We start from the raw sequence: 26,127 nt of genomic DNA, 5'->3' as shown, positions 1-26,127 counted from the left end.
TGGTATCTCATTGTGGTTTTGATTTGTATTTCCCTGATGATGAGTGATGTTGAGCATTTTTTCATGTGTCAGTTGGCCATCTGGATGTCTTCTTTGGAGAAGTGTCTATTTCTGTCTTTTGCCCATTTCTTCACTGGATTATTTGTTTTTTGGGTGTTGAGTTTCATTAAGTTCTTTATAGATTTGGGGTACTAACCCTTATCTGATATGTTGTTTGCAAATATCTTCTCCCATTCCATCGGTTGCCTTTTAGTTTTGCTGATTGTTTCCTTTGCTGTACAGAAGCTTTTTATTTTTATGAGGTCCCAATAGTTCATTTTTGCTTTTGTTTCCCTTGCCTCTGGAGACATGTTGAATAAGAAGTTGCTGCGGTCAAGATCAAAGAGGTTTTTGCCTGCTTTCTCCTCTAGGATTTTGATGGCTTCCTGTCTTACATTTAGGTCTTTCATCCATTTTTGAGTGTATTTTTGTGTATGGGGTAAGGAAGTGATCCAGGTTCATTCTTCTGCATGCCACTGTCCAGCACTACTTGCTAAAGAGACTGTCTTTATTCCATTGGATAGTCTTTCCTGCTTTGTTGAAGATTAGTTGGCCATACGTTTGTGGGTCTTTTTCTGGGTTCTCTATTCTGTTCCATTGATCTGAGTGTCTGTTTTTGTGCCAGTACCATACTTTCTTGATGATTACAGCTTTGTTATACAGCTTGAAGTCCAGGATTGTGATGCCTCATGCTTTGGTTTTCTTTTTCAAGATAGCTTTGGCTGTTGGGGTCTTTTCTGGTTCCATATGTTTATGGTATATTTTGATATAACCTTTTTGTAAAGCAGTCAGATATATCTGTGTTTTCCTTGATGGTTTATGTGCCTAGTGCTTTGCTTAAAAAGTCTTTATATATATTCTTAGTCCATAAAATAATCTCCTGTGTTTTACCTTGCACATTTTATTCCTTAATCCATTTGAAATTTATTTTTGTGTTTGGTATGAGGCAGGGAACTAACGTGATGTGTTTTCCATTATGAGTGACCCATTGATCCAGCACCATTCATTGTTAGTTCAACTTTTCATTCTGATCAGTGATATCATCTCTGATATATACATATATATATATACACACACACATATATATATATACACACACATATATATATACACACATACACATACACACATACAGTCAGTTTCTAGGCTCTCTGTTATGTTTCACTGGTCTTTTTCTATAGATCTATAAAAATAGAAGTCACATTTTTTTAATTACCATAACTTTATAGTAAATCTTGTCATCTGATAAGACTTTTTTTGCTTTTATTTTTGCCCTTTTCTTTCCCTCTGCATATAAGTTTTATTATCAGCTTATCAATTTTTTTACACACATACACATACACAGACACCAAGACACACGCACACACACGTGCACACGCGCATGCACACACACAACTCTGCTGGGATTTTAGTGAATTACATTGCCTCTAATAATGAATCTTTAATTTTTTATTGTGATCTTTCCTCTACTTATTTAATCTTCTCTAATTTGTCTCAATAATGCTTTATAGTTTTCTGTGTAGAGGTCTTATGCTTTCTGTTACATTTATTTTAGTATTTGATATTTTCGATACTCTAATTGTTATCACATTTATATTTTATTTTCTCATTGTTTATTGTGTGTGTGTGTGTGTGTGTGTGTGTGTGTGTGTGTGTAGAGAGAGAGAGAGAGAAATAATTGATTTTTTCTTTTTTTTTCCTTTCAAATTTTTATTTAAATTCTAACTGAGAACAATCTGAGGGTTGATTGGGGGTGGGAGGGAGGGGAGGGCGGGTGATGGGTATTGAGGAGGGCACCTGTTGGGATGAGCACTGGGTGTTGTATGGAAACCAATTTGACAACAAAATTTCATACTAAAATAAATAAATAAATAAATAAATAAATAAATAAATAAATAAATTCTACTTAGTTAACATACAGAGTAGTATTGGTTTCAGGAGTAGTATTCAGTAATTCATCACTTACATACAACACCCAGTGTTCATGATAACAAGTGCCCTACTTAATACCCATTATCCATCTAGCCCACCCCTCACCCAACTACCTCATCAGCTCTAAGTTTGTTCTTTAAGAATCTCTTATGGTTTGTTTCCCTCTCTCTTTTTTTCCCCCTTCCCATATATCCATTTGTTTTGTTTCTTAAATTCCATATATGAGTGAAATCATACGGTATTTGTCTTTCTCTGACTGACTTATTTCACTTAGCTACTTCACTGTAGCTCCATCCACATCACTGCCAATGGTAAGATTCCATTCTTTTTGATGGCTGAGTATTACTCCATTGTATATATATACCACATCTTTATCCATTCATCAGTCAATGGTCATTTGGGCTCTTTCCATAGCTTGGCTATTTCTGATTATGCTGCTATAAACATCAGGGTAGATGTACCCTTCAAATCTGTATTTTTGTATCTTTTGGATAAATTCGAATAGTGCAATTGCTGGGTCATAGGATAGTACTATTTTTAACTTTTTGAGGAACGTCCATACTCTTCTCCAGAGTAGCTGCACTAATTTACATTCCCACCAACAGTGCAAGAGGTTTTTCTTTCTCCACATCTTTGCCAACACCTGTTGTTTCTTGTGTTGTTAATTTTAGTCATCCTGACAGGTGTGAGGTGGTATCTCATCATGGTTTTGATTTGTATTTTACTGATGATTGATGTTGAGCATCTTTTCATAAGTGTCTATTAGCCATCTGGATGTCTTCTTTGGAAAAGTCTTGACTTCTGCTCATTTCTTAATTGGATTATTGTTTTTTGGGTGTTGAGTTTGATAGGTTCTTTATAGATTTTGGATACTAACCCAAATAGGGGTTTATCAGATATGTCATTTTCAAATATCTTCTTCCATTCTGTTGGTTGCCTTTAAGTTTTGTTGTTTCCTTCACTGTGCAGAAGCTCTTCATCTTGGTGAAGTCCCAAAAGTTTATTTTTGCTTTTATTTCCCTTGCCTCTGGAACTTATCTAATAAGAAATTGCAATGGCCAATGTCAAAGAGGTTGTTGCCTGTGTTCTCCTCTAGGATTTTGATGGTTTCCTTTCTCACATTAGGTCTTCAATCCATGTTAAATTTATTTTTGTGTATGGTATAAGAATGTGGTCCAGTTTCATTCTTCTTCATGTCATCATCCAGTTTTCCCAACACCATTTGTTGAAGAGGCAATCTTTTCTCCCTTGGGTATTCTTTCCTGCTTTGTCAAAGTAGAGTTAATCATATACTTGTGGACCTATTTCTGAGTTTTCTATTCTCTTCCATTGATATGTGTCTCTTTTTGTGCTGGTACCACATTGTCTTGACGACTACAGCTTTGGTATTATAACTTGAAGCCCAGAATTGTGATGCCTCCAGCTTTGCTTTTCTTTTTCAAGATTGTGTTAGCTATTCAGGGTCATTTGTGGTCCCATATAATTTTAGAATTTTTTTCATGTAGCTCTGTGAAAAATGCTGGTATTATTTTGATAGGGATTACATTAAATGTGAAGATGGCTTTGGGTGGTACAGACATTTTAATAATATTTGTTCCTCTAATCCATGAACATGGAACTTTTTTTTCATTTCCTTGTGTCTTCTTCAATTTCTTTCATCGGTGTTTTATCTCTTTGGTTAGATCTTTTACATCTTTGGTTAGGTTTGTTCTTAGGTATTGTATGGTTTTCAGTGTAGTTGTAAATGGGATCGATTCCTTGTTTTCTCTTTCTGCTGCATCATCATTATTTGTGCTGCATGCACAAATGAAACTGATTTCTGTACTTTGATTTTATATCGTGCGACTTTATTGAATTTGTGTACCAGTTCTAGCAGTTTTTTGGTGGAGTCTTTTGGGTTTTCCACATAAAGTATCATGTCATCTGTGAAGAGTGAAGTTTGACTTCTTCCTTGGTGATTTGGGTGCCTTTTTTTCCCTTTTTGTTGTCTGATTGATGAGGCTAGGACTTCCAACACTATGTTAAACAATAGTGGTGAGAGGTGAGAGTGGACATCCTTGTCATGTTCCTGACCGTAGGGGGAAAGCTATCAGTTTTTCCCCATTGAGGATGATATTAGCTGTGGGTCTTTTGTATATGGCCTTTCTGATCTTGAGGTATGTTCCATCTATTCCTACTTTCTCAAGGGTTTTTATCAGGAAAGGATGTTGTATTTTGTCAATTGTGCTTTTTCTGCATCTATTGGCAGGATCATGTGGTTCTTATCCTTTCTTTTATTAATGTGATGTATCACATTGATTGATTTGTGGATATTGAACCAGCCCTGCATCCCAGGAATAAATCCCACTTGATCGTGATGAATAATTCTTTTAATGTTTTGTTGGATTCGGTTTGCAGTATCTTGTTGAGAATTTTTGCATCCATGTTTATTAGGGAAATTGGTCTATAGTCCTCCTTTTTAGTTAGGTCTTTGGTTTAAGAATCAAGGTAATGCTGGCATCATAGAATGAGTTTAGAAGATTTCCTTCCATTTCTATTTTTTGGAACAGCTTCAAAATAATCGGTATTAGCTCTTTTTTAAATGTTTGGTAGAATTCCCCTGGAAAGCCATCCAGCCTTGGACTCTTCTTTGTTAGGAGAGTTTTGATTACTGATTTAATTTCTTTACTGGTTATGGGTCTGATCAAATTTTCTATTTCTTTCTGGTTCAGTTTGGTAGTTTATGTTTCTAGGAATTTGTCCACTTCTTCCAGATTGCCCAATTTGTTGGCATATAATTGCTCATAATATTCTCTAATAATTGTATTTCTGTGGTGTTGGTTATGATATCTCCTCTTTCATTCGTGATTTTATTTATTTGGGTCCTTTCTGTTTTCTTTTTAACAATCTGGCTAGGGGGTTATCAATTTTGTTAATTCTTTCAAAGAACCACTCCTGGTTTCATTGATCTGTTCTACTGTATATCTATATCGATATCAACATTGATACCGATATAGATATATGATTGATTTCTGCTCTCATCTTTATTATTTCCCTTATTCTGCTGGTTTTGGGCTTTATTTGCTGTTTTGTTTTGTGTTGTTGTTGTTGTTGTTGTTGTTTTTCTGGCTCCTTTAGGTGTAAGGTTAGGTTATGTATTTGAGACATGTCTTCCTTCTTTAGGAAGGCCTAGATTGCTATATACTTCCCTCTTATGACTGCCTTTGCTGCATTACAGAGGTTTTGGACTGTTGTGTTTTCATTTTCATTGGCTTCCATGTACTTCTTTATTTCATCTTTAATTTCTTGTTTAACCCATTCATTCTTTAGTAGGACTTGGAGTTTAAAGAGCACCCTATGTCTTTTGATTGGAGAATTTACTTCATTTACTTTTAGAGTGGTTATTGATAGACATGTATTTAGTGCTGTTTTATTACTTGTTTTGTCATTGTTTCTGGAAATTTTCTCTCTTCCTTTGTAACCTTTGTTACTTTTGGTTTTTCTTTTCCACTCAAAGAATCCCCTTTAATATTTCTTGCAAGGCTGGTTTAGTGGTCATGAACTCCTTTAGGTTTTTTGTTTGTCTGTTTTTATTTTTTATTTTTTGTCTGAGAAACTCTTTATCTCTCTTTGTATCCTGAATGATAACCTTGCTAGATAGAGTATTCTTGGCTGCAGATTTTTCCCTTTCAGCACATTGAATATATCATGCCACTCCCTCCTGACTTGCCAAATTTCTATGTAGAAATCTGATGCTAACCTTACTGGTCTTCCCATCTAAGTTAGGGACTTCCTTTGTCTTGCTGCTTTTAGGATTTTTTTCTTTATATTTATGTTTTACAAATTTAACTACAATGTGTTGGTGTTGGCATGCCTTTATTGATTTTGATGGGAGTTCTCTGTGCCTCCTGGGTTTGGATGTCTGTTTCCTTCCCCAGGTAAGAGAATATTTCTGGTGAAATTTTTTTTGAATAAACCTTCTTCCCCCTTTTCTGTCTCTTCTTCTGGTTCTCCTATGATACAAATATTATCATGCTTGATGGAGCCACTGAGTTCCCTAAGTCTACTTTCATGATCCAAGATTTTTCTTTCCCTCTTTTGTTCACCTTCATTGTTTTCCATTATTCTATTTTCTGTATCACTTATTTGTTCCTCTGCTTCTTCCCTTCCTGTGGTCATTCCAGCAGTTGATTTCAAATCTCAAATATTGCATTTTTCACTTTGGCCTGATTTTTTTTTTAGCTCTTTTATGTCTGTGGTAAGGGTCTCCCTGATGTGCACTCTGCTGCTGTGTTGTGGCTGTTTATCCTTCAGGTCAGTTCTCTACCGAATTTCTCCTTGTCTATAGTGGGGAATGTTTGGACCTTGACTAGAGTGTGGTGAGTTTTAACTAGGTGTGTTCTGGTCGGCTTGCTAAAAGAGACCTGATGTTATTTCCACTAGAATTGAAGCTCTTTAGAAGTCCAGGTTAGCAGACATGGTGCCTGCGGGGGGAGGGCCTCACTCTGTTGGTCAATAGGGCCCACTGTTTAGGCACATTTTCCCTAGAAATGCAGTACCAGTGGAGTGCAGCGGGACAAGACTTGGTGTAGGCAGTTTAGGCAGCCAGGGTTGGCACTGTGCTGTTCACTGAAGTTGGTTTACACTGTGGGTCAGGAAAAGGAAATGGTGCTCGCTGATTCTTTTGTCCCCAGAGGCAATTTCATCTCTCACAGATGTGCTCCAAAGAGAATGAACAGTCTCTCCCCATGCCACTTAGGCAATCCTCAGATCAAGCAGTCTGTCCCTGGGTTGTTTGCTTTCCTCTGCTCCAGGAGTAGTGCAGTATCCTCAGGTCTCTATCGTAACCAAGCCTGGGGACCTCTGAAATGCCAGTCTTTGATCCCCACTGGTTGCAAAAACTCATGAAATTCAGCCCCTCTCATCTTCCCAGCCAATGGCTTTGGGGAAGTGTTCTCCTTTTGCTTACCACTGTTTGCTCCAGTCCATCTCACCTTTCTCCACAATGAGGGCTCCCTCCCCCCTGCAACATCTGTAATCCATTTCTCCCCCAAACCATGTCTCCACACTTTCTACTTTCCTTGAAGTGGCCTCTTCTTTCCCTCTAGTAGTGCAGTTTGTTCTATCAGTCCTTAGGTCAATTTCCTAAGTATTCAGAATGATCTAACATTTCTCTAGCTGTGTTCCCAGGACAAGGCAAGCCTAGGGGCCTCCCACTATGGCGCCATCTTAGTTCTGAGTCTTGCTTTGAATCATCCCATAGTTTCTCAGTTTTAAAATCCTGCAGGGAAGGTTTGTGTGCTCCCCCATTCATTGGTTCCAGATGGTAATATGCTGAAGTCAGCCAGTGCCAGGTCTCAATGGCTAATTGTCAGATTTTCAAGAACTTTGTGACTTGTTAAATACAACTAACTTTAAAAATAAACACCCATATTCATAGTATCATTCACAATATTGAAGAGGTGGAAGCAACACAATGTCCAATAGATAACCAGATAAAGAAAATGTGGTATATACATGCAATGAAATATTATTCAGCCTTAAGAGCATATCCTTTTACATTTAAATTACCTTTAAATTACTGTGTAAATAAATATCTTTACATTTTAGTCATTCCCTGGGAAAGATGGTAAATGTGGATTTTTTTTTCCTAATCAGTTTGGGAAATTTTTTAAACATGTTAATCATTCAATTTCCAATATTTTGATTACTGATATTTGGAATTATTTTTACTATCTTATTTGATCTTCCCATATACAACGTTTTTTCCTTGCTTTTTATCCTCTATCCTGTCAAACTTTCTATTATATTTGCCATGTTTTCTTTATTCTCTTTTTCCTGTTACTCATTTGGAATTTATAACTCCTGTTTCTGTAATTATAGTGATTGCTCTTGAACTGCCCCATGCTTATTTGTTATAATGTCTTAAGTTAATTAACATCCCTGTCCTCCTTTGGAACCACACAAAGTCATTATCATAGTTTAACTCTGATTTTGCCTCCCTCCACTTCAACCCAGCCCCAAACACATCTGTTATTGTTAACCAGTGTTTTTATGCAAACTTATTAGCACCCCTCAAATTTATTATTTCATAATAATATTTTTATGTAGTCAATTCTTATTTAGATTTACCTGTTTCTCTGCTCACTTTTGTTTCTTGCCACTCTTACATTTGGTGTTCAGTTTCTTCCTTTGAAGTTCATCCTTCAGTAAGTAGCTCCTTCACTGAGGGTCTGAAATTCCTATACTTCTTAGGCTTTGTCTGAAAATTTATTTTACCTTCATTCTTGGGTGATCGTATGTTATTTTCATGTCTCTCAAGTTGCTGGTGTTAAGTCTGTTTAAGTCTAATTTCCTGTGTCTTTGTGGGTAATTTATGTTTTCTCTGGTTTGCTCTGAAAAAATGCCCTTTATTGTTGGTATTCTGCAGTTTCACTGGGATGTGTCTATATCTAGATTTTTTTAATCCTGCTTTGGACTGAGTTGTTATTCTTGAAATCTGAGTAGCATTTTCTTTTGAGAAAATGCTAGTTTCCTTTAGCTTCTTTCTAAAATTCATATCTAATGCAGATTTTTATTTTTTCCTCTGTATCCCTTTGTCATACTTTTTATCGTCTGAATATACAGTGTTGAGTTTTGGAAGTGTCATCTATTCTGCATTCTAACCTATCTACTGAATTTAAGTTCAATTAGTGTAAAAAATATATTTCTAGAAGCTCTGTTTAATTTTTTAGAAAATATTTCTGGTCGTTAAATTTTTTTATTTATTTTGTTCTGTTTTCATGTGTTTGAAACATTATTTTAATTTTTTAGTCATTACAAAAATACTTTATAGTTGACCAGATAGTTTTATAAGTTGAAATTCTTTGTGGCCAAATTCATTTATCTATTTTTCTAGCTGATTCTTACTTTTAGTGTGGATTGTTTCCTTATGTGTTTTATAAATTTCTGTGAAATGTTAACCTCCACAGGACTTTATTTATGGAAATCCTATGTTCCTGGGTTGAAATGTGTGCATTCAAAACAACTTTTCATTGTTTTCACTAGGTTCTGTAGGACTATTTGCCTGTAACTAAATTTATTTTAAGTTCTTGACCTGGGTTCTTAAGTTGAAGCTATAGTATAAATTCAAACCTGAACCCAAATATGTTCTGGCCTATTTTATTTTTAATTATTTGTTTCTACCCCAAACCCAGAAATAGATAGGCATACTTCTTTGTCATCTCTCACTGTGAATGATTTCTTTCTAGACCATAGTTCTATGAATACTAAATCATTTTGAGAGTAGTAGTGTTATGGAGACATCTCATTCCAAACATCCTGGCTCATGCAGATTTAAGTTCTCATTTGCTATCCTTGCATGGATGTTAAAATGTAAGTTCCTAGATACCGAGACCAATAACCTTTCTGCACCTGTGTATTTTTCTGGACTCTGGATTTGTTTGTTTCTTTCTTTCTTTTTCTTTTTTTTTTTTTTCTTCATTAGAGGCTCTTTATGTAAAGAATGTTCTCAACACAGTGTGTTTATTTTTTTCACCAAACTTCATATGGTTTTCCAACCAAATGTTCCAACCAAATGTTCCCCAGGTACCCTAACATTCTGCACAATATCATTTTTTCCATCTGCCTTAATATTATTTTCTATTTGTGCCTAGGCATGAAAAATTTTGGAGAATACTGCCATAGATAACCTTCTGCAAATTTCTAGAAACCATAGGAATATTTGAGAACATGCAGAAAGCAGGTTTTATTGGTCTTGGTATCTAGGAACTTATATTTAACATCCATGCAAGGACAGCAAATGAGAATTTAAATCTGCATGAGCCAGGATGTTTGCAATGAAATGCCTCCATTTTAAATCTAAAGTGGAAATCAAATGCTAAATTTATTTTTTAAATCTTCAAATTTTTAATTGAAACTTATCAGTTTGTGTCTGTGAACATATCATTTTTATATGAGGTTTTTATTTCTGAAATGGATATATGCAATTTGTAATCAAGACTTTTCAGTGACAATGTCTTCAAAATCTTAATAGTCACCATCAATGAGAAAGTGTTCACACAATAAAGTAATAAAAAATTTAAAACTGTTCAAATATTTAAACTATGTGAAATTATATTTAAGTCATTGAACAACTCTCCCTTTCCTTCCACTTATAATTGCGATGTTGAAATTTCATGTGAAAATCAAATGACTTTCAAATCTAAGCAAACTTTTAATAAATGTTAGATAATGAATTATTTTAAAATTGTGATGACCCACTAATTTTCAGAATGCACGTGCCTATTTAGAATAGTCCCTGGCGCTACCTTGGACAACCTTAAATGGGAAATTTACTCATGATTGGACAAAATTATCAGATATTTGCAAAGTCAGAGAATCAGATCCACTGCCTAGACAGCACGCAGTCTCTTCACTACACACCCAGCTACATTGGACCTCTCGATGGCTTACACCTAGAATAAAGCTTGTACTCTTCTGTAACACCATGAGCCCCTTGGTCAGAATGGACAGAGCTCTAGGCCTCAAACATATGGCTGCTTGACAGCTATAATCCGGTCTGAGTCTAACAGTGTGCTGCAGGTCACTATTTACAAAGCTCTTATCTCAAGCACCATATTGCTAAAACAAGAATCCTGGATTAAAAATTTAAATCTAAAGAAGAAAGAAAAAGAGGGGCACCTGGGTGGCTCAGTCAGTTAAGTGTCAGACTTCAGCTCAGGTCATGTGAGTTTCTGCTCGCAGTTTGTGAGTTCCAGCCCCGCATCAGGCTCTGTGCTGACAGCTCAGAGCCTGGAGCCTGCTTAGGATTCTGTGTCTCCCTCTGTCTCTGCCCCTTCCCTGCTCATGCTCTGTCTCTCTCTGTCTCTCAAAAATAAATAAATGTTTAAAAAAAATTAAAGAAGAAAGAAAAAGAAATGAAGAAAAGATGGAAGAAGTTGTTAATGAACTGAAAGATCCTATTTTATTGAATATAAGGAGGAAGGCTTAATAAATATTGAGTACCTTTTATGAGCTAGGTATAATGTGCTGGGTGATTTATATATAATCTCACAGATTCTTATAAAACTTTGTTAGGGTGCTATTATCATCCCAATTTCAGATATAAATAATCAATATAAAATTATTTTGCCCAAACTCACAGAACTAGTGGAGAGCTGGGTTTCAGTTCAGATGCATCTGTCTGGAATGTCCATGATCTTATTACTTTTGAGTCAATGGACTTGCTTCAAATTCTGGCTCTACTACTTATTATTTATGTGATTTTAATTTACTTACACTCAGTATTACTTGCCTCACCCATAAATAAAGGAAAATAAATAGTCCCTGTCTCAAAAAGTTCATTATCCTCAAAACAAATGAAATAATACATCAGATATCAGATTGTGATTGGTGTTGAGGCCCAAGAGTCAGTAGTTTTTTTTTTTTTTTAACGTTTTTTTATTTTTTTTATTTTTTTATTTTTGGGACAGAGAGAGACAGAGCATGAACGGGGGTGGGGCAGAGAGAGAGGGAGACACAGAATCGGAAACAGGATCCAGGCTCCGAGCCATCAGCCCAGAGCCTGACGCGGGGCTCGAACTCCCGGACCGCGAGATCGTGACCTGGCTGAAGTCGGACGCTTAACCGACTGCGCCACCCAGGCGCCCCATTAGTAGTAGTTTTTAAAAGCTATCCAAATGATTCTAACATACAATGAGGCGATTCTAATATGAAACATATTGAAATAGTGTGAATGAGTGCTGAACTAATAATTTGGTACATAGAAGGTACTCAGGAATTGTTAGTTATTATTATAATTGTCGTTACCATTACCTTATGGATGCCATTTCTTGTGATGCATTGGGGTAAATAGTAGATACTGAAGTGTAAAATATGGAAAGCCAAGATTTCCTGCACTGCCTACTTCCAAATACCTTTGATTCTCATAGCCACATGTTGCCTTGCTAAATAGACTAGAAAACATTTTAAAAAAGCTTGAGAGGAGAATGGTGTTCTTTTTGCATGGTATGTCATAGAGGAAGTATAGTCTTTATTGTCCTTTATTAGCTTCAATTTCTTCACATCTAAAACTGGGCTAAAATAGACAGCTTTTGTTTATGGATAGAATATTTAAATAATATAGCATATTTAAAACACCTAGGAAATTTTACTGGAACTTAGTAGGATATTAATGAGCAACAGATATTTTGTTTTCTCATTTCTTTATTCCAGCTTCACATATGAACATTATTTATGTATTGGATTTTCATTGCATTTAGTATTAATCTAGATCCTGAAAGTGCAGTGTAACTTCCAGGTTCACCGGAAATGGATCTGACACTTGGAAAATCTCAGAAGAGAAAGGGGGGAATAAGCCCTGTGAGATTCAAAGGCAATTTGTCCCCTTGATATTGATTTTCTTAAATCAGACAGTGGCCAAGACGCTGGGAGAAGTAATTGAACTGACAACAGGCAGGTCCATGTTATTAATAATTGAACAGCCTTAGACATTCTTGATGACTTAATTTAATGACAGAAGAGAGGTCTGCAACTGAAATGCCTGGTGATGGGGTCAGTAGGTAGGTCTCTGAGGAGAAAGGAAAACATGTTATTCCTAAGAGTTTATTTCATAGAAGAAAGCATTTCATGGTAGTCCCAAATATGAGACCTGAGAAAATAGCTTTGATTTTCTCTTTTAAGAAGAAAAAATGTTAAAGCCTTAAAAAATTACCATTATATTTATTCCTGCCCTTACTTGAGAAAATAGACTTGGTTAGAATTATAGAATTTTGGAACCTTAGTGAGTAATTCAAGGGTAGAGATAATGGACATTTTACTTATCTTTTTATTCCCTGGATTCAAATATCATGTCTTCTGTTAATTGCATGACTTTGGACAAGTTAATTAGCCTCTCTGAGCTCAGCTCCCACATATGTAATATGGATATGTTAATATTTTGTATAGTTATAGGACAATATTTAAACATTTATAAAAATGAACAAAATTCCTGGACTTAATATTATATAATACCTCACACAATAAATGTTTGCTAAGTGAGATAATATGTAATTTTGATGCTCCCCTCTCTTTAATTGCCTATGGATAGAAAACCCAGCATATTGTAACCTTTTGAAAATTTTCCTTTTTTTCCCAACTATTCTGGTTGCCCTTGCTCTGGTTCCCATCCTCTTTTTTTTTTTTTTTTTTTTTTGGACTATTTCAGGAGCCACAAAGTGTCTTTTAACCCCAATTCCCTTATCTTTCCTCATCTCTCTTCTTCACCTGTAGTGAAGTTGACTACTAAAACAAAAGCTAATCTCTTTTAACTAGACTATCCTTCTGGAAAGACTTTATTCATCTAGAACACTCCACTCCCCCATTTTAAAGTTGAGGACCAGAGAGGGGAAGTACCTATGCTTCTATGAGTTGTTGCTGAGATTAGGGTTGAGCTCAGTACAACTTGCCCCAGCAGAGGATAACAAAAGGTGGCACAAAAGAGGACATATGTTCTCCAGGTCTAGTAAAAGGGGTGCTGAGCAGTTGCAGAATTTTTTAACTTCAGTTTTGCACTCAATTATTATCTTTAGTTTGGTTGAACTTCAAATGTACTACTGTTACTCTAACAATACTGTTGTTCATTTCCATGTAAATTCTAGGTCATGCTGGAGAGAGGCAGAGTTAATAATAATAGCTAAAACTTATGTAGCATTAATTATGTACAAAGAATGATTCCAAACACTGTGCATATATTAACTTAAATCCTAGGTACTATTATTATCTCCATTTTCCAATGAGGAAACCGAGGTATAGAAAGGTTTAGTAGCTTGGCAAAGTCACACAGTTTGAGAGTGGTAGAGTGGGATTAAAACTCAGGCTTCCAGGTTACAGAGTCTGTGCTCTTGACTATTACACTAAACTGGCACAAACACATTGTATTTCTCTGGGCACCATTTATTCTCACTATACTGGTGGCAAATAGTCCATATGGCTTCCTTTAACCCTGCTTCTTATTTCCCTTCCTAATTAGCAGGAAAAGGAACTTGGATAGCATAGTCTTCTGATAAACTTTTCCCTTTCTTTCAGAGAGTCATCTTCAACATTGTTAACTTCAGTAAAACCAAGAGTCTTTATAGAGATGGAATGGCCCCTATGGTGAAATCTACTAGCAGACCCAAATGGTAAGTGACCCACAGAATGGGACCCACTTATGGTTGGAGAATTTGTCCAGATCTCAAAGTTTACATGCTGGATGGCCAGTGCTTAGTCTCACTGGCATTGACAGGAGTAAGATGAGTTTCTTGATGGCCATTGTCTGGGCTCTAGGTACGATTCTTTGAGAATGTTGGAATAGGGAACATAGTTCCATATATGGAGTGACCAGCATTCTATTATGAAGGAAGGTACAGTCTGTTACTTGGTGAACTTCCTGTCTTGTTGGTCTTTTATCATAGTATCTTTGGAAACATAATTGAAGTTGATGCTATGTTGTTTTGTTTTGTTTCCTAGCCTGAACACAGATGTTGTACCAGCAGAGCACTGGGAACTACAATTTAGTAGATTTCCCTTGCTTTGCTTGGTGTTTGTGGTGTTTTTGTATAGATGCTATGTGCTTTGTGGATGTTAAAGTTATATTTGTCCCATGCTATAGAAGGGTGAAGAGAGTTTGATAAGCTTGCTTAGTAATAGTAATAATTATGGCAGTGATGATGATTATAACTGCTCTCACTTACTGAGAGCATTTGCTGTCACTATTGTCATAACAGTTTTACAAGGGAGAGCTTAAATATTCACATATTACAGATGAAAAAATAGAGGCTACGAGAGGTTAAGTACTTTCTCAAGACCATAGATAGTTAAAGGAGGAGCCTATGTCATTTTTTATTACTTCACACTACCATTCAAACCAATTAATTTTTCATTCATCCATTCATTTATTCTTTCAACAAACATTGATTGAATGCAACAAGATGAGAGTTTTTAAAGACAGAAACCAGTGTTATTCATCTATCACACAGTAGGTATTAATTGAATGCTTGTTGAACTAAACTGAATTTGTTATGAGAATTTACATGTAAAGTGCCTGGCACTTGCTAAGTGCTCAATAAATGTCATCTATTATTAATAGTATTATGTAAAACACTATACAAATGTGAGGAATTGTTAATATTATTCTAGCTTTGATCCCTGTTCAAATTTTAATGACTAGTGAGGAGATCATCTCCAAATGTCTATATTTATAGAAAACTAGCAATTCATAAATATTAAATTGTGCTTTTATCTACAAACGATACTTGGCAATTTTCTATAAATGCTGGGCTATGAAGCTCAGGTTTATGAAAGTGTAGGCATTCAATGATAATGAAAACTGTTTATTAAAAGATAAAAATATCTTCCTGGGCCTGTTTTTTGCTTTGCTGCATCAAGTCAACTATACTCCTGTTCCTGGATCTCCTTTGACAATGGGATCTGGGCAAGGGATAAGCCTTTGTTTTGAGTTTCTGAATTCAGCCCAGTGGATAATAATATAGCATGTCTCTCTGCTAATAGGTATATGTGTAGATGTGTACTTCAAACCTTGCTAACAAAAGGACATCACTGTTGATCTGCTCATGAGAACCCTCAAAATAACATTGTACTTCTTTTATTAGGCTCTGTGTTAGGATCTTACCCAGCAACGGTAATCACTATCCTTTTTCCCCAACTGTTCAATGCTGGAGTCTTCTCTTTTTCCATGCTTTTAAAATCCTTAAGCCTTAATCATTTTGTTTTGTTTTGTTTTGTTTCATATGGATTATCATTTGGGGCCTCTCTGTCAGGGCTCTTGACAAGATTTTGAAATATTAATGAGCCCTTGCATTTATATTATAATACCTGAGGATTAAGTTAGTGCTCTTATCCAACATTGGCAGGCTCTCAGAAGCAGCCATTATCCAGTCATTGGGCTTCTCTAATAGTCTGAAAGAGTTTAAATGTTCAGAATTGAGTTTATTGTAGTTCATCAGCCCAGTAAGGCACTAAGTACCAGAGCAAATCAGGTTGTTGATAGGCCTCATTTCTTGTCTTTTTTACTTTGCTATCCCCAGACTTTGGATGCAAAGCTACTCACTTCTTTCATAGCTCCCTTTCTTCAATCCAGACTGAGATATTTGTTTACTTAGTAGGATTTTATTGATTATCTTAATGTGCCATGTACTATCTTAGATGTTGGGGATACAGTATGAATATGACAGAAGAGATCTGTTCTCAAAGAGAACTTTCTTTTTAGAATTTTATTAACTGATCTTTACCTGCCATAATTGTTTCTCTCTTTGCTACTGGTTTGCTCCAAGGATTCATTCTGCCCTTTGGTGCTTTCTGCCTAGGATTTTATTCTGTTTCTTGTGTCAGTTACCTGTACCAGAACCTGTCTTGCAATAGTCATTATTCTAAATGTTTTTAGGCCAACACAAAAAGTGTACATGACTGGCTCTCTTAATATTAGATTTTATTGGCCCTGTGGAGTGCATCACAATTTAGGATTCTAGACAACAGCCTGGCTTAAGACTGACAAATACATTATAGATCCCAGTATTAGAATAGCTCCTGTAGTGTTTTCCTAATTCCAGTTTTCCCAAAACCAAGCCAACCAAACAAAAGGACACATTTCTGATACTTTTCTTACCTGCAGGCTTCACTTCCTTTAATATTTCAACCAGGCTTTGAAAAAAACTTACTTCATAAAAAGTATTGAAAATTCTAATTTTCCTGGATGAAATATATACCAGATTAGGAAAAGGTACTTTTCTAGGTGAAATATAACATTCTTCTTCATTTCTGTTATAGGGGTCATAACTGATGTCAAGTAAAGATGCCTCAGGCCTTAGTACAGGTCTGGAAATCAATTAGTTGTAGAAAGAAGATGAGCAAAAGAAGCAACTAAAAAGCCATTGTGCAAATATATGGCCACTCAAGGCTATTCAGCCTTGAGGAGATAAAGTGAGGAGAATACCTAGCAACAAAATGGAGAAGGTTTTTTTTGCAGTTTTTCTGCCTATTTTAGTTCACTCTAATTTTGTTTCCATATTAGACTTTTTAAGAAGTGTTAGTTGTTAGCTCAAGTTTCTGCAACCACAATGCATTAATATGTTTTAATATTGTCCAAGGCTGAGATTGCTTTTTGATAGCCACTGCAGGGAACTGGCATTAAAAGACAGCCAAAATCTGTATTCTTACCTAAGCAGAAACTAAGCCTAGGATATTTACACAAGCAGTAAGTGGTGGCATTAGCCAGAGACCCCAGAACTCCAAGTTTACTGTTCCTCCCATATTCTCTGCATGGAGAAGGTGGGAAAAGGAGACGCAAATAAGCAGAGAGTTACATACTGCTGTGTGACCTTTGGTAGATCTGGAATAACTTTTCTGGTTGACTTGTCCGTTATAGTAGATTGAGAAGATTAGACTAAACCTTAGAGGTGGCTTCCATTTAACACAATTTTATTGAACATCTAACTTTCTACTAGGTTCTGGGGTGATCATATGAATCTGATAATATGAATAACGTGATCTGGATTATTTCTTTAAGATTTTATTTTCTAAAAATTTAAATGGAACACAAACAGAAATAAGTACAGTATAAGGAGCATTGTGCCAATAAACATTAGGTAATTATGTAAAATATGATGTGGGACTAGAGAAGAGGAAGAAAACTACATGATTAGGGCTATGGAGAGTAAAGAAGAAGCTTTGCACGCACTTGGTACTTCACCTAGATCTCAAGGAAATGGGACGTGAACAAAATTAAGGAAATGGATTTCCAGATTGAAGATATAACATGATGAGCTATAACAACTCTTTTATAAGCTTCAGTTTCCTTACTATAAAATGCAAAATAGCTTTCTTGAGGTTTTTATAAGAAACATATGTGAAAACGTCTTTAAAAAGTCTCAAATAGCTTATTAACTCAATTAATTCCCTGCCCATTTCTTTTCTTTTTTCCTGACTCACTCAAGACTAATTGAGTAAGCATTATGCCTTCTCTCCCTCCCTCCTTTTCTTTTTTCCCTCCCTCCTCTCCCTGTCAATAAATCCTTACTGAATAGTTACAATGAACCAAGACTTATGCTTGGCATCAGAACAAAATAGTGGGGAGAGATATAATTCCTGTTCTGATAGAGCTCATAGTCTGCTGGGCTAGACATGAAACATATAACTACAGTAAAGTGTGATAACTGTTATAACAGGGGGAATTAAGCATGCTGTGGAAACTATTCAGCATTTAAGACTTAAGCTGCTCCAGGGATAAGAGACCTTCCTTAGGTGTGTTATGCTGAGAACTAAGACAAAAGCAGTAAGATCATAGTAGGCAGAGATATGTGTGAAGAAATAGAATGTGTTTGAAGGCCAAGTGATGAGAAAGAACATTACCTCTTTGATGAGCAAAGGCCAATATGATTGGAACATGAAATTCTTTTTTTAATTTTTAAAAAATGTTTATTTATTCTTGAGAGAGAGCATGAGCAGGGGAGGGGCAGAGAGAGAGGGAGACACAGAATATGAAGCAGGCTCCATGTTCTGAACTATCAGCACAGAGCCTGATGCAGGGCTCAAACCCACAGACTGCGAAATCATGACCTGAATTGAAGTCAGACACTTAACGACTGAGCCATCCAGGCACCCCTGGAACCTTAAATTCTAAAGAGAAGGTGACTAGAGTGGTATGTAGGAGTGAGACTGAGGTGAGCTTTGTAAGCCAAGGTGAAGAACTGGACTTGATTCTGAAGGCACTTAAAGAAATTAAGCAGGAGCACGACATGACCAGAATGGCATTTTGGAAGGTTCAGTCTTATTGCTTAATAGAAAATATCTTAGGAAGACAGTTGTTTGGAGGTTTTTTGTAATACCTTAGGCTACAGCTGATGATGGATTAGATGATGGATTAGGTAACAATGAAAACAAGTGGAGGGATTTGAGGGTTAACAGAAGATTGAATCAGTTTAACCTTTTGATTGACTAGATGTGGAGATTAAAGAGAGGCAGGAGTTCTAGATGACTCCTGGGTTTTCTGGCATGTGCAACAAAAGCGGTGGTGGTGCCGTTTATGGAAGACAAAGGTTATAGGTGGAAAGACAGCTTTGGCAGATTTGGTTGGAAAAAGGAGATGGTTAGCTTGGCTTTGGAAACATTCAGCTAGAAGTTTCTGAGAGATATTCCAGTAGATACGTCAAGTAGGCAGTAGGATATATTGGTGAGAGATTCAAGAGAGGAATCTTGAGATGGAAATTCAGGAGTCATCAGCCTGTAGATGATAACCAGAATGGTGGGAGCAGATGTGATGTCTGAGAGAGGTCATATGGGCTAAAGAGGGAAAATTAGGACAGGCCTCTGAGAAATCCTTCAATTTAAAAGTCAGATGAGAAGCTCACCAAAGAGGATAAGAGGAACTGACCAGAGGGGTGGGAAGAAAACCAAGATAGTATGGTGTCATGTAATAAAGAGGAGAGGGCTTTTCTAAAAAAGAGGAAGTGACTAACAATACCAACTGCTACTGAAGGTCAAAGATAATTTAAGTATTAAAATGTCCAATGCTTGTAGCAATGTGGAGGTTATTAGGGATTTTGTTGAGTGCCATTTTACTGATGTGGCAGGAGTTCAAGCCAGCTGTCTGAGATAATGAGTGAGATAAACTTCTTTAAAATGTTTGGCTATGAAAATTCAGGAAAGAGATACAAGCCCTCAGACAGACAGCAAGTAAATGGGCAGTTATAATACATATTCTTTTGATTTAAGTATAGTGATAGCTATGTACAAGTAGCAATAGCTCTATATTATTCTTTTTTTTAAATTTTGTTAATGTTTATTTATTTTTGATGGAGAGACAGAGACAGAGCATGAGCAGGGGAGGGGCAGAGAGAGAGGGAGACACAGAATCCGAAGCAAGCTCCAGGCTCTGAGCTGTCAGCACAAAGCCCGATGCAGGGCTCAACTCACGAACCAGGAGATCATGGCCTGAGCCAAGGTCAGATGCTTAACCAACTGAGCCACCCAGGTGCCCCACACTCTGTATTATTCTTAATGTAATGATAATCTTTATCCTTGATATTATGAAAAAAGAAACTAAAATTTTGAAATTAAAGATATATTTTCTGAAATAATGGGGCTTTACTCTATTGTTACAAAAATACTATTTTGTTTGAAAAATTGTAAATTCATGGATTAATATTTTTCAAAACAAGTAAGTCATACATTTAAAATTAAATTATATCCCCTGGCCCCCCATATACCTAATCCTCCTGCTTTATTTTTCTGTATAGCACTTATTACCATCTATCAAGCTATAATGTATTATTTATTTTGTTAGCTGTCTCTATATCTATTAGAAAGTAAGCATCATGAAAATAAGGATTTTTGTCATTTTTTTTTGTTTGTTTACTTATGTATCCTTAGCACCTTGAACTGTGCTTGGTATATTGTACATACTCAATAAATATCTGTTAAATAAATGAATTAATACATTATCCCTCTGCTAAATCTAACAATTGTTTTAATTTTACATATTTTTTTTTAGTTTTTGTTTCCATGAGCACATTTTCATGTAGCAGCAATCTAATATCAAAAATATATACCCATTTATATTCTGTTCCTTTTCACAATTTATTATATCTCTGTTGGTGAGCATTTAGTTTTTTAATATATTTTTTCTAAAGTAGATAATATTATAATAGGTAGATTTGTCAAATTATTTTTTTAGAATCAGAGAGATTCTCCTAAGGGAGAGATTACAAGATTAATTACTATAAGCTTCTGCTATGCATGCTCTCAAAATATGTTCCACCAATTTAAAATGCTACTCTTGGTCTGTCTCTATCAGTTTTACTGCAATCTGGACAGCATTAAGGATTGTCATTGAATAAAAAAAAAAAACAACTTAAACTAGTTGTTTAGAAGCTGTAAGATGTCCATTTTGTTCTTTTTTGTTCTCATTTGAACTTGTGTCTTAAGAATATTGGCATTAGTATAGTGTCAAAACTGAGTTTCTAAAAAAACAAATATAAATGCATTAAAAAGAAAAGACATTACAAACATTCTGGGAAAGGATGGAGTAGATGCACTCTTCCCTATTTCTCCCACTCTTCCCTATTTCTCCCACTAAGTACAGCTAAAAGCATATACCTTATTTACGTAACAAACATAAAAGACCTGAAAGGTGGAGAGAAGAGGGAAGACTGGCTAAGTCTCTCAGGACCTGAGAAATGCTATATTGGTGAGTTCCCTGGGTTTCATTTTTGCTTCATATACTAGAATGGTTGCTTGAGAAGCCAGAAACCTAACCCGGAAATGCCAATGGTCATAGGTGAAAAACAAATCTTCCCCAAACCCAGTTCTTGCTGAACAAAAGACATAAAAGGGGGAGGGGGTGGTCAGCCTAGTAGGACAGAAAACTTTGAGACAATAATTGCCCACTCTAGCTGAACACCATGGTAAAAAACTGTCCATTTCCACCCTCACCAACAAAGGAGGGGTGAGGAACCTAGACTTCCGTCTTTGTTCCAACCTTCCACCAGGTGGTGTCAGAAAAAAGTAGGGAACTGGGTATTTCATTCCTCCTAGTCAGTAATGAATCCTTTCCTCTTCTACATGATGTCAGACCACATAAGTCTGGACTTCTGCCACACACTCGAAGAAGGATCAATAGGAGAGTGCAGGGACAGAGGATAGGATAAGTGAACTTGAGGATAGAACAATAGAAGTTACTAGATCTAAACAATAGACAAAACATTGACTAAAAAGAAAAATGAACAGTACCTCAGGGACCTATGGGACCAATAGCGTGACATTCATGTCACTAGAATTTGAGGAGTGGTGAAAAAAGTGTTTAAAATAGCTGAAATCTCCTCAAATTTGGCAAAAGACATAAACCTATAGATTCAAGAGAGTGAATGAACCCAAAACCAAAAAAAAAAAAAAAAAAAAAATGAGGGAAATCCATGCCAAGAAACATCATAATCAAACTAAGGCAAGAAAGAATCTTGAAAGCAGTGAGAGAAAGTAACACCTTACCACATAAGGGGAAATTTTGAACACAACAGATGACATCCAAGATTATAGAGACCAAAGGGAAGTGGCACAGTATTCTTCAATGTTGAAAGAAAAGAACTGTAAACTCAGAATCCAATATCCAGCAAAAAAACATTCTTCAAGAAATCTAGACATTTGGGTGAAGGAAAAACTAAGAGTATTCAACAGAAGACCTCCCCTAAAAGAATGGGAAAAGGAAGTTCTTGAAACAAAAATGATAGCAGAAGGACTCTTGGAATGTCAGAAAGGAAAAAGACAATACAAAGAGTAAAAATATAGGTAATACAATAAACTCCTTTAGCTCTGTGTATTCTAAATTTTGTTTGATGTTTAAGCAATAATTATAACACTGATGCACAATGTATGTGGAGGAAATATTTAACATAATATTATACGTAGTAAGGTAAAGGGACTTAAAAGGAAGTAGTTTTTGCACTTCAATCAGCTTGGTATATGTCATCACCAATAGACTGTGATAAGTTATGTGTGTGTAATGTCACAGAATGGTAAGGGAGAGTGGGGTCGGTGTGACCATAAAGCGGTAGCATCTGAGAACTCTTTGTGGTAATGAAATAGTTCTGTATCTTGATTGTGGTGGTGATTATATGTGATAAAATGGTGTAGAACTATACACACATGTTGTACCAATGTAAATTTCCTGGTTTTGAAATTGTTATTCATTATTCACAACTATAGTTAGGAAAGATGCCGCCTTTGAAGGAAACTGGGTGAAGGGTACACAAGACTTCTCTGTACTATTTTTGGAAATCCATGAGAATCTATAATTATCTCAAAACAAAAAGTAAAACCCGTATTACTTACCCCACTCCTTTTACAAAAAAAGCCCCCAAAGTATAAGAATATTTTGAAGAATGTCAACAAGTGCAGAAGGATCTGAAGCTTCCTAAAGATTGAATGAGGGGTATGAGAAAAACATGGGGAGGGTCTTTTTGAATGTGTAACAAAAGGAAAAACTCTAAAAAACATATTCCAGAATGAATCATGTGACCTGAGGAAATGTAGAACTAGAAATAAGGCAGTGGGGTAGGAGTAACATACACTTGAGTCTGTATTCCATCTCTGGGTCTTCTAGAAGCTCATGGAATGAATCAGGAGTAAGTCCTTTAACCTCTGTGTGCCACCATTTCTTCACACAGAGTACAGCAAAGTTGTCCAATCTAGGTGATTTTCACTCTGTGCTGCCTGAAGAGTTCTTGCATAGGGCAAGGAGAAAATTCACTGAAAATGCAGGCCATTCTCTCTTATTTCCACCAGAGCAAATGTGCTTTTGTCTGTTTCACTTCTCAGTTATCTGAATCAAATTTTATTTTAAAAAACAGATATACTGATATTCCTCACCACTCTATATAAAATACAGATTATTATTCACGCTGTTTCAGATGGGGAAATAGAAACTGCAAGAAGATATATGAGTTTCACAAATCATACAGCAAGTAAATGCATAGCAGAGCCCGGAGCCCACTTGGGAATGACTTGTCTACCTATCACTTTCCTCACTGCTGACGCATTGCCTTCAAATAAAAGTTGAAAACTTTGAGCTTGGTAACAATTTCTAACCATTTCCTTTAGTTTTATAAAGTGCATCCTACCAATAAGACCAGTGCAGCAACAGGGGGGCTCTCAGTGTGTGCTGAGTTCGAGAGCTGCCTCAGTAGAAGGAGGATGGCCATCTGTCAGGGAGACAGTGGGGGGGATTCCTGCACTGGGAGGGAGGGCGGACCATCCCTATCGCTGTCAGCATTCCCAGTCAAATTAGAGGGCATGCTGGGAAAGCACTGTAGTTATTATAATTGTTTAACCTCAAAACTCAAATGGAAGGGAGCACAGAAAGGAAGAGAGAAAGAAAGGATTCATGCAGGGTGCCTGGGTGGCTCAGTCAGTTAAGCATCCGACTTCTGGTCGGGTCATGCTGACGTCTCAAAGCCTGGAGTCTACTACGGATTCCGTCCCTATGTCTCTCTGCCCTTCCTCTGCTCACACCCTGTCTCTCTCTCTTTCTCTCTCAAAAATAAATAAACATTTTTGACAATAAAAAAAGAAAGGATATATGATACAATCCCAGTCATGGGATGGTGAGACAAATGAGGAAATGAGTGAGGGGCAGATAATTTGCTGGTTAATGAACCTAAAGGTGGTGACTTCCAAGATCTCTCCATATTCAAACTGGACTAAAATATTACGATTCCAGTCTCCTTGTAGGGAGTCCAGTTCAATTTAATTCAAGTTTACTGTATATCTTTCTGCCATAAACAGCTTTCAGACATTGTACTAGGTGCTTTGATTCTCTTGGAACCTTGGGAAGGGTATCTGTCACTTTCCCAATTTTACAGATGAGCATATGATACCAAGGCTCAGGGTGATGAAGTAACTTGCCTAGATAGTTTAGGAGAGTTAGAAAATGACAGAGCTTATATTTGAATGTAGAGTTGCTCATTTTAATCTTAATCCTTTTTCTTGTTATAGTATAGTACTGGTGAATAGCTTAAGCTTTGGAGTGGAGAATTTAATTTAGCTCTGTCGTGTTTGTTGTGAGGAGGATAAGTGACTCACTCAAGATCATACAGCAAGTAAGTGCAGAGCAGAGCCTCTTACAACAAGTAAGTGCAGAGTCCTCATGGGACTGACTGGCAGACCCATCACTTTCTTCTCTGCTGCCATACTACCTCCTTTTCCTTTTACTCCAGGTAAAGGGGCTGAAATGTAACAACATGGTGCAGGAAAAAAAAAAAACATTGGCTTTGTGATCAAACATGAATTCAGATCTTACCTCCGGCTTTTGTATAGCACAAATAGTGGCTACCGTTAATTAACCTCAAATAATGCACTCACTGTGCTAATGTGCTGCATGATTTCTCTCTAATCACACAGGCCAGGACATGAGTGAGGAAACCTTGTGTTTGTGACATGTGGTGCCAACATCTCAGAAGGAAGTAGTCTCGGTGATCACCTAGCCCAAAGCCCTCATTTTGCACAGGAAGAAACTAAAGTACAGAGAAGTATTTGTCTAAAGACTCCACTGTTCTGCAAGAATTATTATTGAACCCAGTCTGTCTAACTCTTTGGTCATAACATGAAACAGTGTGCAAAACACTTTATTTGTTAGAAAATGATTTTGCATCATGATATCCTCATAATAGCTCTAGGAGACAGTGAAAGTCAGAGATTATCACTTCCAGGTGAAGAAAATAAGGCACATAAAGGATCACATAACTAGTCAGAGGAAGAGTCAAGAAGCTGTCCCAAATCTATGAGACCTGTAGCCATACTGTTTCTTATTTTATTTCATCCTATCCTATCCTATCCTATCCTATTCTAATTTTTTCATCATGATAAATGTACTCTTAAATCTCCATCACCTATTTCACCCATCCCCACATCTACCTCCCCTCTTGTAACCATGAGATTATTCTCTATCATAAAGATTCAGTTTCTTGATGTATCTCTCTCTTTTTCCATTGCTCATTTGTTTCTTAAATTCCACATACGAGTGAAATCATATGATACTTGTCTTTCTTTGAACTTATTTCACATAGTATTATTATACTCTCTATCTCTATCCATGTTGTTGCAAATGGCAAGATTTCATTCCTTTTCATGGCTTAATAAAATTCCATTGTATATATACCACATTTTGTTTATCTATTCATGTGTCCATGGACACTTGTGCTGCTTCTGAGTTTGGATATTGTAAATAATGCTGCCATAAACATAGGGGTGCGTGCATCTCTTTGAATCAGTGTTTTTGTATTTTTTGAGTAAATACCCAGTAGTGTGATTACTGAATCATAGAGTAGTTTTATTTTTTAGCTTTTTTAGGAACCTCCAAACTGTTTTCCACAGTGGCTGCACCAGTTTGCATTCCAACCAACAGTCCATGAGGACTATTTCTCCACATCCCTGCCAATATTTGTTGTTTCTTGAGTTTTTGATTTTAGCTTTTGGTCTTTTTTTTTTCTTTTCCTTTTTTTTTTTTTTTTTGGCAGGGGAGAGATTGTGTGCAAGCAGGGGAGGGAAAAAGAGAGGGAGAGAGTCTTAAGCAGGCTCACACCCAGCATGGAGCCCAATGCAGGGTCAATCTCATGACCCTGAGACCATGACCTGAGCTGAAATCAAGAGTCA

The 26,127-nt window shown here is 36.3% G+C and overlaps 1 protein-coding gene across 4 annotated transcripts in view; it reads left to right on the top strand.

Annotated features, from left to right (window-relative positions):
* Positions 1-26,127, top strand: part of LOC112863632 (AGBL carboxypeptidase 4) — a 1,479,506-nt gene that overhangs the window by 728,170 nt on the left and 725,209 nt on the right. For all 4 annotated transcript variants that reach the window (XR_015254691.1, XM_086716924.1, XM_086716923.1 and 1 more), the window contains exon 4: positions 14,017-14,111. Coding sequence is in view for 3 of the 4 variants with exons in the window: in XM_086716924.1 (XP_086573050.1) it covers positions 14,017-14,111 (95 nt within the window). In the remaining variant the exon portion in view is untranslated. The remainder of the gene's footprint in view (positions 1-14,016; positions 14,112-26,127) is intronic.

The sequence above is a fragment of the Puma concolor genome, chromosome C1, assembly GCF_028749965.1.
Source record: "Puma concolor isolate L17-30 chromosome C1, mPumCon1.1.hap2, whole genome shotgun sequence".
Lineage (NCBI taxonomy): Eukaryota > Metazoa > Chordata > Mammalia > Carnivora > Felidae > Puma > Puma concolor.
Note: the sequence above shows the minus strand (reverse complement) of the source record. Positions and strands in the feature narration are given on the sequence as shown.